We start from the raw sequence: 15,840 nt of genomic DNA on the forward strand, positions 1-15,840 counted from the left end.
TTGACGTTATGTCAGAAAAGTTAAGTCAACTTTGAAATAATGAGTCTTTAAGTCAAAATATCAAGATATTAAGACAAAGTAATTATATAATGTCTCAAACTAATGAGAAATTAAGTGGAATAACAAGATATTAAAACAATATAATGACATAATAGCTTATAAGATAAAATAGACATATCTTCCAACCACGAGTCAATAAGTTGAATAATGAGATATTAAGACAAAATAATGAGATATTAAGACAAAATAATGAGATATTAAGACAAAATAATGAGACATAGCCAAGACACAATAATGAGATATTAAGACACAATAATGAGATATTAGCTAAGACAAAATGAGATATTAAGACAAAATAATGAGACATTAGCTAAGACAAAATAATGAGATATTAAGACACAATAATGAGATATTAGCTAAGACAAAATAATGACATTAAATCTTGAAATAATGAGTCATTAAGTTGAAATAATGAGATATGAAGACAAAATAACGACGTAGTATTTTGAAACAAGATATTATGTAGAAACAATGACATAATATCTTGAAATAACAAGTCATTAAGTCAAGATATGACGACAAAATAACGAAATAATATTTTCAAATAACGACATATTAAATCCAAATAATGATGGAATGTCTTGAAATAATGAGCTATAAAGTCGAAATAACATTTTTTTCCCTCAACGTTTCATTTCAGTCAGCAGAATGAGATATTAAAACAAATTAATGAGACATTAGGTCAAAATATCTTGGTATATCTTAAAATAATAAGATAATAAGTGGAAATTATGACATATTAAGTCAAAATAATGGAATATCTTGAAGTATTGACAGATTATGTTCAAATGACAAGATATTAAGTCAAAAATAAAGACATAGCTTGAAAAAATGAGATAATAAGTTAGAATTATATAAATAATAAGCTCGGAGTTCATTCTGCCATATGGTAAAACACATGGGAATTTGATTTCTTGCTTTCAGTGTCACTGTGTCTTTAGATAACTGTCTTCTACTCTCTGTCTGTCTGTCTCTCTCCCACACACACACACACACACACACACACACACACACACACACACACACACACACCTTCACACATACAGGAAGCACACTGGAACACTTTGTGCACAAACACATACAGGAACGGCTCACACACACCCTCCTACACTCGATCACTGAAACATGAACTACGCATTTACACACAGATCCATCATGTATAAGGTAAATATATTCTCCTCAGAGGGGTGTGTTAATGATTTTAACATACTGCTGAAGGGTGATGTGATTGTCGGCAGGTCAAAGGGTGTCGTTTGTATGTGTGTGTGTGTGTGTGTGTGTGTGTGTGTGTGTGTGTGTGTGTGTGTGTTTGTGTGTGTATGACACATCACCTGTCTCCTGTGTACAAAGGGTCATTAAGGTGCCCAGCTGCACCTCATACTCATCCCTCACAAGGTCGTGAGCTATACACACACACACACACACACACACACACACACACACGCACACCACATGCAGTGTGATGAAGTGTACTTTACCAAGCTCTCATTTTCTGATAAATAACGGATATTAAGTAGTTTGTTTAGAGACTTCATAATTAAATCACAATTATGGAAAATCTTTGATGCAGCATCAATCATAAACAAGAGTCTCTCTCTCTCTCTCTTTCGCCTCTCTCTCTCGTTTAAACTCTAAACCCCCTCAATTCAGCCCATTTTTTCTATACGCACCCATTTCTGAAAATCTTGTTTCAATAAACACTAAACTTCCTGCATAATCTCTTTTAATTTCCTGTCCTCTTAAAATCATCATTAAACCGAGGCAATTATGGCACCGAGAGCTTCTTCCCTAACCGCCGTGCTTTAAAACAGCCAGGATCTAAATTTAGAGCCCTAAATTACTGCCAGATCACACGGCTTTCCGATGCTATAACATCGGCGTGTGCGCTTTTTGTCTGTCTTCTTTCGGTGAAGGCCTGTAATACAGTCTGTAATGCAATTGATTTCAACTTTAAGTGCTAACAGCCAGTGCTTTTATCTTCCACTCCATGCAATAGCACTATTACAGAAGATAAGCATTGCTGGAATGGCTTCATTACCAGTACGTCATTTAACATAACTGAGGGAATTTAAATGCAGACGATGGCAGGGCGAGAATGATGAGTGGGCGTCTATTAAGTGTGTAAAAGTACAATATTGTAACGTGTTTGAGGGAGAAATGCAGAAAGAAGGTGTTGGAGACTGGCATGTGTTTGGTTAACAAAGCGAGCGTGTTAACCGTGGTGTGTCTGATCTGTTTGTGATGAGGAGTAGCAATAGAGTTAATAAAATCTCCGCACAATGTAATGTTTAGCTACGAAAAAATGCATTCCGTAAACCTGAACAGAAACTTGTATGCGTCTTGTCATTAAAACCTTCTCTTCGCTCCAGTACATTTATAAGGAAGCTAATTTTTGGACGTCAAACATATCTTGGTTGAAAGGAAATCCGTGAAATTGCTTAATTAAGTAAGGGGGACAAAAATGTCATCCGTAGGATGTGCCGTTATAGGAAAACAATCATAGAAAGTGGATAAAAAACGTCTACACATCCCTGTTAAAATGGCAGGTTTTTGTGATGTAAAAAAAAAAGAAAAGAAAAGAAACTAAGTTAAATTATGTCAGAACCTATACTACCTTTATTGCGCAATTGCAACAAATAAATATCAAGCGACAAACACCCAGAAACCCATAAAATACCCATCTTGCGTAAGTATGCACACCCTTTTATAATTGGGAATGTGGGAATGTGTTCAGAATCAGCCAATCGCATTCAGACTCATGTTTAATAATAATTAGAATACACCTGCCATAAATTAAAGTACAGCTGTTCTATTGGGATTTTCCAAACTATCCAGTTCTTCTTGGTAACATCCAACTGGAAAAGCCATGGGCCGCAAAGAACTTACAAAGCAGGTACGGGATCTCATTGTTGAAAAATATCAATCAGGAAAGGGTTACAAAAAATCTCCAAAGCACTGGATATACCCTGGAACTCTGTAAAGACAATAATCAAGTGGATAAAATATGGGATGACAGTGACACTACTAAGAACAGGATGTCCCTCTAAAATTGATGAGAAGATCAGGAGGAAACTGGTCAGGAAGGCTGCCAAGAGTTCTACAGCAACATTAAAAGATTTGCAGCAATTTCTGGCAAGTACTGGTTGCTCCCTACGTGTAACACCGATCTCCCGGATTCTTCATCTCACTGGGCTATGGGGCAAGATGGAAGCCTTTTTTAACAAATAAATAAATAAATAAATAAATAAATAAATAAATAAACACATCCAATCCCCCAAAACCATGTGGAACAATGTGTTATGGTCTGATGGGACCAAAGTATTGGCCATAATACCAAAAGATATGTTTGGCACAAAAAAAACACACAACACATGACCAACAGAACACCATCCCCATGGTGAAGCATGGTGGTGGCAGCATCATACTTTGGGGCTGTTTTTCTTCAGCTGGAACTGAGGCTTTAATCAGGGTCTAGAGAATAATGAATAGCTCCAATTCCAATTCAATTCTGGCCTAAAATCTCACCATATCAACAAATACACTCTGTCATATAATAACATTTTTAAAAGATCTGTGTATGTTCATATAAAAAAAACTTTGATTTTTCTTATATAATAGCCAGCCCTCATGTCCGATGTGCTGTTAGATATATGAAAATAAATCAACACCTTCCGACCAATCATAATCGAGAATTCAACAGTGATGTGGTATAATGTGATATATATATATATATATATATATATATATATATATATATATATATATATATATATATATATATATATATATATATATATATGAGTTGAAGATGAAGATGTTAAAGATGATAGTTGCAGGGTATTTTTATATCCTCAACATGTCTTAAAATCTCATTTCAGATGAGTATTCTTTAAAATAGTTTGACTGACAGGATTATTCAGATTGTAGACTGCACGAGCTATAGCACCAAGCCACATAACACACCATAAAAGTCAGTTCACTGCACTACTACAGTAATAAAATCTTTAAACACACAGAGGGCTGGGAACCATGACAACAACAACATCTTTGCAGTGAGCCGGTTTTCCTGGCTGAGCCACACCTTGCGTTGTTGTCCAGGGACGCAGGGGAGTCTGGGAAACGAGTGCTGCCTGTCTCCACCCCATCCCGCTGACCCTGTCGCCTCGCCCCTGTCTAGCATTTCCTGTAAACACAGGTTTCCTCCCTTGGGACCACCTGGTAATGAGCTCAGAAGGTCGGGTACCAAGAATGAGCTGGACCGGACCGGACCGCACCAATATGCAATGATGGATATATAACATAGAGCTGATGCCTGATGTCCTTCTCCTACAGTTTTCAGACATCTAAATCGAAAAGTCTGTAGACTTGCACAAATTTAATAGCATAAACAGCAGTCTCAAACATTTTATTGCTTCTCTCTAAAAACGTTGAGTATGTCTTGAACCTGAACATTCAAACCGATCCGAACTACGAATACAATCTGCAACAGAAGTCCCATTACTCTCATAATACTTAAGCCACCGTTAAATTCACTGTATATTTGAGATGATTTTCTTGATACAGGAAGTCGTGGAATTATTTCATACTAATATTTAAACTCCATTGTGAGTCCAGGACCACAACCAGCTTAACAAAATTCTAATATTCAATATGCAGAATAAAGAAAGAAGAGTGTTCAGTCATTCTGCTCCAAAATTGCAGTAATCATATTGTGCTGTTTCTGTTCATTTTCCTTATTATCAACTATACAAATAATAATCACTGCACTACAACTTGCCAAATTCAGCATACTTTACGGCAGACGCTGAGTGAAATGTCAGAATAAAACAGTTATTTCACAAAAACTTGCATTCATATTCCTATTATACTGTATTTTGGTAAGACCCCATTTACACTTGGGAGATTTATGCACTTGTCTGGATCATCTGCATACAAAGACAAAAGTAAAAGCATCTAAAATGCATTTAATATAAATTCAAATGTGAAACACATATTCGCCAGATGTTATACAAGTAAAAATGGGTCCATCTTTGACAAACTGATATATTACATAAGACACATGGTCCATGAGTGTGCTTAAAGAAAGTAAACCAAACAGGCCAAACCCTCTTTTGCATAAAACAACTTGAAATGAGGAACAGCACAGTGCTCAATTCAAATGATTTGCATATTATGTTTGATATAGGAAATGGATTTTATTCTGACTAACCAGAGACACCAAGTGCCAAGGGATGTGGTTTGCATGAAACGACCAGGTGTAACTTGCAAAATATGAATAAACCAATAGTTTTTTATGGGTTCACAGCCTCTTAATCATAGCATGGTACAATTGATTACAAACCCAACAAGAGGAACCTTCTAATAGACCAGGGTATGAAACTTATCGATGACTCCTGTCACTGAGCCTCTGCCAGCAGCAGGGGCAATGTCGACCTCTTTACCCGAGGGTGTTAAAAACATCTCTCTGACAACAAAACCAGGTCAAAGCAGTTTCATTTACCCCAGATGAAGGGTGGTTAAGAGGGCCTGTCTTTTTTCTAGTGCAGACAGTACAAAACACTGCAAGATTGTGGACGCACAATGAGAGAAATCAATAATGTCAACAGGAGAAAAGACCCCCGGGCTCTCTGGACTGCTCTCTGCAGGATGCTCAGAGTGGCATGTAAACAGTGTGGAGGCTTCCGTCAAGATACGGACACGTATAGAACACAAAAGGAGAATAAGGGTCGAAAATTGCAATCCAAAAAAAGGGGCTTTATCTCTCAGAGTGTTGTGTACAAAGAACGAGGTGCAAAGATTGCCCCTGTGCCATTGTGTTGGTGGGTCGAGTCATTGTACATTTAGTGCTAAACAATATGAATGATACACAGCAAGAATGAAAATGATTTCTGCACGTTTCTCCAATGTTCCTCTGATGAAATCAGATTAAAGTGATGCCCGGTGGCCATTTAAAATGGTTAGTGTCTGTGTCACCATTGGAGAACACTTACCAGAGGTGTGTAATGATGACTCCAGGGTTTTCATACGGAAGAAAAGAGACTAGAGAGGGTAATTTGGCCATAGACGAATTAGAGCTTGACCCTTTCCATGCTTGTGTAAAGGCTCTCTCAGCCTGAAGCCCAAAAAGGTTCAATAATACAAAGAGTCGCACTGCATTACTATAATTATTATTATTATTATTATTATTATTATTATTATTACTAATATTATGTCGAAAACCATCTTAGATCTTCCGTACCAGGCTTAATGGAATAACAGTACAAGCACTGCACAATCACAAAACCAGCCACTGTACGTGTATCAGTCCACCTCCATTGATGGATCCTTAATAATATGAATTAAGTAAAATCTTCTCCAAGAATACAAAAAAACACCCTTTTTTTTACTCTCTCATGTCCTCCTCTTTACCATTCTGAACGCAGACTACAATAAAAGTGAAAAATCACATTAGATTCTAATCCAGTTTCTTCATTTGCCCCACTATTTGTAACGCCAGTTCTATCTGGCGTCTTCCAGTGTGCATACACTGAGGTTACTGCACCAGAAGAACCATGAAATCCAGCAAATGAGAAAATGAGATAAGCCCTCAAGCACAGTTCATCTTCTTGAACCTGAAGAGCCTATAATGTACCCTGCAGGCTGCTCTTCTAATGTACCACACAGATTGGAAACCTGGGAAAGCAGGTGCTAGCAGCATATTCACATCTGGATCCATATTGTCTCACATGGGTTATTAATCAAACCCCATTGTAGCCTCTGAGTGCATTATACGAAGGGTAAACAATTTCATAATTCGCACATCGTCTGCACAGCTGTTTATGACTGCGGGCTCAAGTTTGATTACGCCAAAAACTGTTATTTGATTAAGAAGGAATTAAAATCCAATTGACCTTTGGTGCACTGTAAATGATTAAAAAAAAATTTGAATATAATGAAAAATTTCCTGCCCATTAGTACAGAAATGGACTTATATTGAAAACATTAATATCACAGTCTAAATCTGGCTAGGAAACATGCCTACAATTGAGCATCTAACACAGTGTTGTTTGTTCTGCAAGCAAGTATTAGCAGGAGTATTCTCAGACAGAGAGGTGAAGGCAGAGCTATCAGACCGGCCAAGCACTGATCCCATTTCCTGTTACATTGTTTTGGCCAACGCTTCCTCCAAACTTCTGTGATGGTACTGCCATTGTGTTTGGCGGAAAAGCTTTCAACATTCCCAACATGAGAACTCTCCTATGACTTATAGTGTGCTAACATGCCACTGAGGGACTTATATGCAGTACTAAACTATGTCTTGAGCACCATTTGGACAGGATACGATTTCCAGACTTATTTCTGTTAAGTAATGCTGGAAGATGTCTGTAGTAACGATGATCGATTCACAAAGCACAAACGATCTCTGAATAAGTAATAGAAATTGGAATGTACGCATGGTTGTCATACTTAAAAAAACATCGATCCTCGCTTTAATACAAACTGATTGTTTTGACCTTTATTTTAAGTGCTTGTTGCAGAGCTTGTAGCTGTGCAAGTTGTGCTTGATCATTAGTAGGTCACATTACCATAACATGTACGTAGGCTACACCTGTGCTAGAAACTCAATAAATTACCTAAAACCACCGGAAGCATCATTCTCTAAGGAGTCCATTTAAATTGTTGTCTGTATTTTATTATTTTGCATTTTAAACTCGGCCAGAACTTGGTTTCGTTTTGGTTTCGGTGTGAGAAGAAAGACACGAGACCTTCCTGGAATGTCTTTATATTGAAAAAAATCATGAATCTCTGGATATAATGAAATCTTCACCAACAGAAATCCCAGAGAAACTCTGGTAATAATTACATTACCCCACCTCACCAGGTAAAATGAATCCAGTCTGAATACGGCTTTACACAAAACTACTTAATATACCGATTACGAGTATTTATATACTAATCAATATCAATACCCACTTTGGTGCCATGTGTGCAGTCCAGGATAAGGAAAATGCTTAGATCTTACTCACCTCAATCTTTTACGCATCTGTAAGCTTGTAGGGAAAAGTATATGGTTGATTTCCTCTCACCTATACTACCACATGGTATCACAATTAAGGATATTTATACACATTTCAACAATCAAAATAGATGAAAATGTTTCATACCTCTCTGTCTCTTGCTCTGGTGTGGTAGTTTTGTTCTCTATTCCTGCAAAGCTGTTCATGTCAACATAACCGTCGTTCTCGTTGGCAGCTGCTGTCCGATTTTGGTCGTCAAAGAACTCAGTGATGGTGACGGCCCGAGTGGGCCTCCCTGGAGGAATCTGAATATTCTCATAGTCTGAGCTCATGGCTGGGATGTTTTCATAGTCGGAAGTATCAGCGCTTGGAAAGGAGATGGATCGAGGTTTGGTGAGTGGGAGTGGCATGAAGGGCGGCCGAGAGCGCTCCTCGAAAGACTCCACTCTGGAGATGCCCCTGCTGCCATAGGTCTTGGGTACACCTTTCTTCTTCTGCCTGTCTTTGTAAACTACGAAGGTGGCAGGAAAGTCTGAGTTGCGTTGTGGTTTGATGATGCGAGACTGGGGCTGAGGGGAGCTGCCATTACTCCTCCGATCCATCTCTATTACCCGAACAGGACCATGATGGCTAGACTCGGATGAAGATCTGGAAGAACGCACGCTGCCATCACCGTGTGATTTGCTGTCAGTTTTCTTCCTAAACTTCAGAGCCAGGAAACGCTTGAAAGATGTCTTCTTTTTTGGTTTGTCATTAGACTCATGTTGAATAAGTAGAGATGGGGAACTTTTTGTGATAGGCCTCTTGGTGATGTAAGCCAGCTCAAAGGGTGGAGGGATGTCAACAAGAGATGTAGGTGTAGACACACCACTAGAGGACTGGTGGCTTCTTTGAGAGAAGCTCCCAGAAGAGGTGATGACACAAGGTAAGGAGAGGGTGTCATCTGTCCGTTTCACTCTGTCGTCCACTCTCGGGGAATGACTGCCCTCCAAATGGGCAGACAAAGTCATGTCTCGGCCCTCCGCAGAATACGATCGGGGGTAGAACAGAAAACGTCTAGAGTTCAGTGAAGGAATCATCTGGTTGGACTCTGAATTATCTGAAGCCTTTAACAGATCTCCATTTTGGTCCAAGGCCACAGTGTAGTAGTCATGAGACTGAGACTCACTGCCTGTCTCCTCAGGAACAGTCTCAGGGACATATCCGGGTACTTTTCCTGAGAGTGACCGTGAACGAGTCACAATGGTCTTTCTGTCCAGAGTGATAAAGTTCTCTCCTTCTGAGTCAAAGCCTGCTTCCTCGTAAATGTGCTCATCACTATCTGAGTCAGATTCCTCAAAAAAAGGCACTATGTGGCAGTCGAGGTCTTCTATGTCCTCCTCAAATGCCTCAGTGGTGTGGGCAAACACTAAACGGTTTGTTAGCTCAGGAGTCCTGCCCAAGTCTAGGCCAGGGGGCACAGTTATATCGCAAAGTCTAAGACGAGGTTGGCAGCTGCTTCTCTTGCTCACGCAACTTTGTCTGCGAATGGATGACCGCTCCTTTGTGCTTTTCCCTTTGGTTTTACGTGTCATATCCACAGGCTCATCTTCGTCCCCTATCTCTACATAATCCTCAGACGACACACACTCCAGTAGCTGATCATCTCCATCTTGGCATAGAGAATCTTCTATATTGGCATACTCATCCACTTCATCTCTGTTTGGAGTTTCCCTAAGTTCTTGCTCCAAGGGTTCATCAGATGAAGTCACATTGTCCTCCGCTTGAGCCTGTTCTTCTTCTGCTACATTATCAGATGAGACATAAAAAGGCTCTTGAGTGGATCCCATCTTTGTCTCAGGCTCCTTTGCTTTCTCTTCACTACAATCCTCATCTGTACACTCCAGTTCAGGATCTGAGGTGCTCATAAGATCAGCAGGCACCACCTCTATGACCGAATATGGCTCAAACGCATCGTCTACTCCCTCTGAGAATCTGAAACGTCCTGATTCGTCTTTGGTGGCACGTTCTGGCTGCCATGCACTGGTGTCATCCAGAGGTCCAATTACATCATATGGGTACTCCTCACACAGAGAGGGCTGACTGCCATTCATAGCCTGGGAGGAAAATCCAGCCACTGCATTTGACGTATCCTCAGTGCTGCACTCTGCACTTGGATTTGTGCCCTCTTCACATAGCTTTGTGTCTGTAGTATCTATTGGGGTTCCACAGAGGAACTCTCTCTCATTGAAATAAGGCTCCTCTGTATCATCAGCAGTGTCTGATGTCAGCTCCTCGACATCACCTATCTCTGCATATGGACTGCACTGATTTGAGGTGGATTCCTCAATTTCTTCATAAGGGCTTGGTGTGCCGTTGTTGGCCTCTGATTCACCCCCTGTTTGGTATTCCATGGTGTTCTCCTTCTCAGCAGGGTCATCTGCTGTATCATCAGGATCACCTGTGCCTTGTTGTGGCTGTACATCATCGGTCTCTTTGATGTGGTCTATAGCAGCTGAAACAGTAGTTACAATAACATCTTTGACCTCATTCAAGGAACCTGCATCAACTACTTCAAAGTGGCTCTCCTCTTCTTCTGCATCTATTTCATCTCTTTCTTCTACCCCCATCTGCAGCACGTCCTTTGTTTCTTTATCATCAATGCTATCAAGGTTGTTGTGGTTCTCTACTAACTGTTCAGAAAGATCCTCTTTGTGGGTCTCTCCTGGTGGGTCAGCTTCATCCTGTGTGGATTCTGATTCACTGTCTTGTGCTAATGCCAACTCTGATGTGATATCTCCATTACTAACAATGCATTGGCTGTGTTCACCTTCTTGCTGAGTGGAAAGTTTTGGCTTTGGAGCAACTGGAGGTTTAAGACCTCGGGAAGACAGACAAGGTCTTGACATGAGGGTGGAGCGCACTGTGATGGCTAGGGGACTTTGGATCTCTGGTTGAGGTGCTTGAAGTTGCTTCTGATAATCTGTAAAAACAGATGGAGAAAAGTATTATTACAGGTCAAGTATTTGGAGGTTTGGTGCAATAGGAGGCCAAAGCGTACACAGCCTGAAAATTATATTTAAGGGGCAACACCAATGACCTGTATTCCTATTCCTAGCTATGGACACCATGACCAAAAAATGTCATGGACAACTATAGAAATCGTCTCTCTCACTCTTAGAGCACATACATGCTGATAGTCAAGTAATATGCAATTTGTCACGTTATCGTATGTGACTAAGGTCTAATGTCACCAGTTTCTTTTAAGCAATATTTTGGTAAAGAAACTTTCCTTCCGTCTAGACTCAGCCATAATAAAAAAAATAGATAAAAAATGCTCATATCATGGTTATGTTATCCTTTAAAATAATTGCACAGGTGTTCCTCTCCAAATGTCTGTATTGTATCAGCGTGCTAATTGCTAAAGTGGACCAAGTAAAGCAAGTCTATGCCTACACCATCTGTAAAACTTTTCCAAGCCAAAAACAGCAGAAACTAAAATAAATAATAACCTTGCGACCCCAGTGATGAAAACCAAACAGCATCCTTAAACAGGGTTAATGTGAATTTGAGGCCTCTTTGGTGCAACACACCCTTTCTCTTAACAAAACTCATACACCCTTTACCTCTTCCTGTTATTTAGTACCTGGCTTGACGCACGTCCTAGTAAACTCCCTGTGCACTTGGTGATCTCCCTGCGAAGATGTTGTTTTCCTAGCGGCACAAATTAACTATTCCAGCAGATACCCCTGGAAGCTTAGTGCACAGGAAGTGCCTAGGAATAAAGCATATTATTGTTGTGCCATGCTTAATCTACCTATTTTTCAATTTTTCTTTCGATTTCACTGCACTTCTGGTCGTTCCTCCAATGATTAACAATGGGGGGAAAAATCCTTCAGACTGATTTTTTTTTTTCTTCTGAAAATGTTTTTTTTTTCTCTCTCACTAGAATGTCAAAGAACAATAAAAAAGAGAAACAATACAGCCGTCTGAGTTCAAAACAGGATATGAATTATGCAACAAAGAATTCGATTAAAACAGGACAGAATGGGGGAAGACAGTAGGCTGGGCCTTTGGATTGTGCGAAGCCAACAGGACATGATCTCAGCTGTGGCTGGTGTGAAACATAAGCCATCTGATAATGAGGTAGTAGGTGCATCAGCTGTGATAAGCGAGAGGAGGGGAATGGACAGAGATTATAGGAATCACTGTGTTTGAATAATGGACTGCTGCACCATCTTGGACTTGATACACTCAGTCATTTGTGTGTGTGTGTGTGTGTGTATATATATATATATATATATATATATATATATATATATATATATATATATATATATATATATATTCCAATAATTCTAATGTGTAACCTCTTCCTAAAACCAATGAAAATATTTGAACACATAAGCAATGCTCATGTGTGCACACAGGAAGTCGGATTGACACTTTCATCTGTGCATAACGATCAACATACTATGCGTTTGATTTAATTCAGGACATTATTCTCTGAGCAAGTATGTTGTGTGCTAATTAACACAAAAACCTCGTTAAGAGCAAAGGGGTACGGTGAAGCAAAAACTCAGAATGACGGTATATAACCTAGGTTGATTCAATTCGAATTCAATGCTCATTAGACATTTCCACACAGTGACTTCATGGAAATCTGGATTTCCATTTAATAATTAGATCCTTGATGAGGTGACACTGGAGCTGGGAAAAACTCCCTGAGATGACATGATGAAAGCGGACACAAAACAGAAGCCATGCTCTTCGAGGTGAAACTTATAGTGGGGGTTTTGATGTAAACACAAACAGTGTGAGGATATTGTGAGTAAGAGTCATGGGATGAACACAGGGTAGTATTTATGATTACGGCAGCAGCCTTTAAGTACAAATCTACAGTAATTACAGGACCTAGGTGAGATTATGCACTGAAGAGTTAGGTGTGAACTGTTTGTTGTTGTTGTTGTTGTTGTTTGTAAAGAGTAAATGTCTCCCCAAAACCCCACTCATGAATGTAAACACAATGTTTACAAAGTAGCCATCTCTTCTGTCCTTGAACAGTTTGATTCGTTTTAATTAGTAACACCAAAATAAATACATTTTTTAAAAAGTGAGTATTGAAGTTTTTTTCACCTGTGTTCATTTTCATCCGGATGTCATCCGTCGTGGCGTCTGAATGTCCACATCGTTTCCTTCTCCTCTTGTGTGCCAGAATATCCAACACAAATATCTCCAAACGTATCCTGTTGTCACTCCGAGAACATTTTCACAAAGAAATGAACACTAAACATTACTTATATAGCTTTTCCTATATATTAAAAAAAAAAAAAAAAAACTATTAAAAAAAAAAGGATATTAAAAGCCGGCTCGTGTCATCCCTGCAGTCGAGAGAGAAAGAGAGACAGAGAGAGAAAAAAAGAGAGAGAGAGAGAGGGAGCACTCGCTGCCGCGCGAGCGTCGCGCGTGCCTCACTTTCTGCGCTCGATGCGCGCGGGGAGGTGTGTTTTCGCGCGCGCTTCCCGAGGAGGTCGAGCTAGTCCTCCAAACCAATCAGAGCACTAAACGGCTCGTGAGCACTTAACGAACGTGCATAGTGATGACTTTACACTGGGAGGTCGTGTGATTTAAGTGTAACGCGAGTAAGGTTGGGCTGCCAGTAATGAGCGCCAGACCATGTGGAACTTATTGATATGATGCAAAACCTCAACTCTCCTCAAATACATGGTGCGCCTCAGCAAACTAGGGGTCACGACCAGTCCCCATCAGTTATAACCGGGGTTCCTGAGAGAATATCTCACTAAATCTATCACAACCCTATCTATGAATTACTACTGCTAAGTCCCATTCAAACAAGCCACTATTACATTAGGAGTGTACGTGCTATTTTAGATTGTTGTTGTTGTTGTTTTGCTGTCCTGACACGCTGCACTAGCGAAGGAGATTTCTCAACAACGCTAAGGAATGAATGTGAAAATATGGCGAAACAGTTGCTGAATATGATGATGGTAAACAATGAGGAGAAATCCAAATGCCAAGGCCTGGGGTTGCAGAAAATTCATAATGTCTATTTGGGGTCATTTGGCCAAAACATTTGCTACAGAGGCTGTCTAAAGTATCATTAGCAAAAAAAAAAAAAAGTAGCCGGGAGTGTATGTTAGATGGTTTAAGAAAAAACTAAGAGGACATTATCTGTTCCTTGCACCTTTTTCTTCCAAGTAGTTTCTTCCAAGTCTTGCGACTGCAGACTTGCGATAGACTGGTGTCCCATTCAGCATGTATTCCTACCGCACACACACATGGTGTAGCTGTGATAGACTAAGGATCCACTGACCAGGATAAAGTGCTTCCTGAAAATGAGTGCGTTATCGGAATTATGAAGTTCCTTTATTTGTTCATTTGTTCATCTTCAGTAAGTGGTTTATCCCGGTCCGGTGGATCCAGAGCCTTTCCTGGGAACAGGGCTTGAGGCAGGAATACACTCTAGATGGGATACCAGTCTATCGCCGATGGCACAGACAGAACAGATACATAGGATTGAGCCCCAAACAAGACAAATGACTAAATAACATTAAATATGCTTTGAAACATACACATATGCTGTATATCTGCTGAAATGTTGCTGTTGCTGTTACACTTTCTGACTGCCATAGTATTCTGCAAGTATTGAGCCTGAACAAATTAAATCTAAACATGCAAATAATGTTACACCGTTTAAGTGAACTATTTAGAAAACTGCTCCTGAGAACAGCGTAGACACCAGGCACTATCGAGCAGGTTTCCCAACTGGTCGTCTGTTGCCTGATTGGAGGAAAGTAGCTCTTTAAAAGCCTCTCTCCATAACAGGAAACTGCTCTCCCAGTTTCCTGCACAACAGGCGACACTTCCTTAGCAACTCCTGGACAAAGGTGTTGATGTTAACCCTTCAACTTCTCGCTGAGTTAAAGAGATGGATTGCAAGTGTGACTGCACTCGTGACATTTTAGTCATTCAAATGGAAAATATTTACGTTTAAAATGTTTTTTTGTTTTTTTTTTATAAGAAAGTTGGTAAATCAGGTTAGAGTGAAATAATCTTTGGTATGGATATGGCTCCAAGATCAAGGTTCTGGTTTACTGCTTGGAAGGTTGAGCGTTTAAAACCCAGCACTCCCAAGGTCCTTGAGCAAGACCTACAACCCTTAGCTATGCCATAAGATGTTTCACGCCAGCTTCCTTTGAAAGTCTGTTGTTCTGTTGTACACTAAGAACACCTGTACCCTTGCTTAGTTATGCAATTATCCAATCCGCCAATCACAGTGCAGCAATGCAATGCATAAAATCACGCAGATACAGGTTAAGAGATTCAGTTAATGTTTGCATCATACATCAGAATGGAGGAAATGTAATCTCTGTGACACTGACTGTGGCATGGTTGCTGGTGCCAGATGGGCTGGTTTGAATATTTCAGAAACTGCTGATCTCCTGGAATTTTCACACACAACAGTTTCTAGAGTGTATACAAAATGGTGCAAATAAACCAAAACCCATCCACTGAACAACAGTTCTGCAGGTGGAAATGCTTCGTTGATGAGAGAGGTCAGAGGAGAATAGTTCGATCTGACAGGAAGTAAAACAACTCAAATAACCACTCTTTACATCCATGGTGAGCAGAAAATCATCTCAGAATGCACAGCATGTCCTACCTTGAAGTGAATGGGATACACCAGTCCCACCGTGGCCCTGTGTGTGCGGAGTTTGCATGTTCTCCTCGTGCTGCGGGGGTTCCCTCCGGGTACTCCGGTTTCCTCCCTAGTCCAAAGACA

At 40.0% G+C, this 15,840-nt stretch overlaps 1 protein-coding gene across 3 annotated transcripts in view; it reads right to left on the minus strand.

Moving 5' to 3' along the window:
* The window catches only part of fgd5a (FYVE, RhoGEF and PH domain containing 5a), a 52,307-nt gene extending 38,704 nt beyond the window's left edge, over positions 1–13,603 (minus strand). For 2 of the 3 annotated variants that reach the window (XM_053674024.1, XM_017450782.3), the window contains exons 1-2: positions 13,173–13,601; positions 8,205–11,019 (exon numbers count right to left, since the gene is read on the minus strand). In XM_053674024.1, the coding sequence (XP_053529999.1) occupies positions 8,205–11,019; positions 13,173–13,188 (2,831 nt within the window). In that variant the 5' untranslated portion in view covers positions 13,189–13,601. Of the gene's footprint in view, positions 1–8,204; positions 11,020–13,172 lie in introns of all 3 variants that reach the window. The other variant, XM_053674023.1, reaches the window with a different exon arrangement.
* Between the last annotated feature and the right edge of the window lie 2,237 nt (positions 13,604–15,840).

The sequence above is a fragment of the Ictalurus punctatus genome, chromosome 21 (genome assembly GCF_001660625.3).
Source record: "Ictalurus punctatus breed USDA103 chromosome 21, Coco_2.0, whole genome shotgun sequence".
In the NCBI taxonomy this organism is placed as follows: Eukaryota; Metazoa; Chordata; class Actinopteri; order Siluriformes; family Ictaluridae; genus Ictalurus; species Ictalurus punctatus.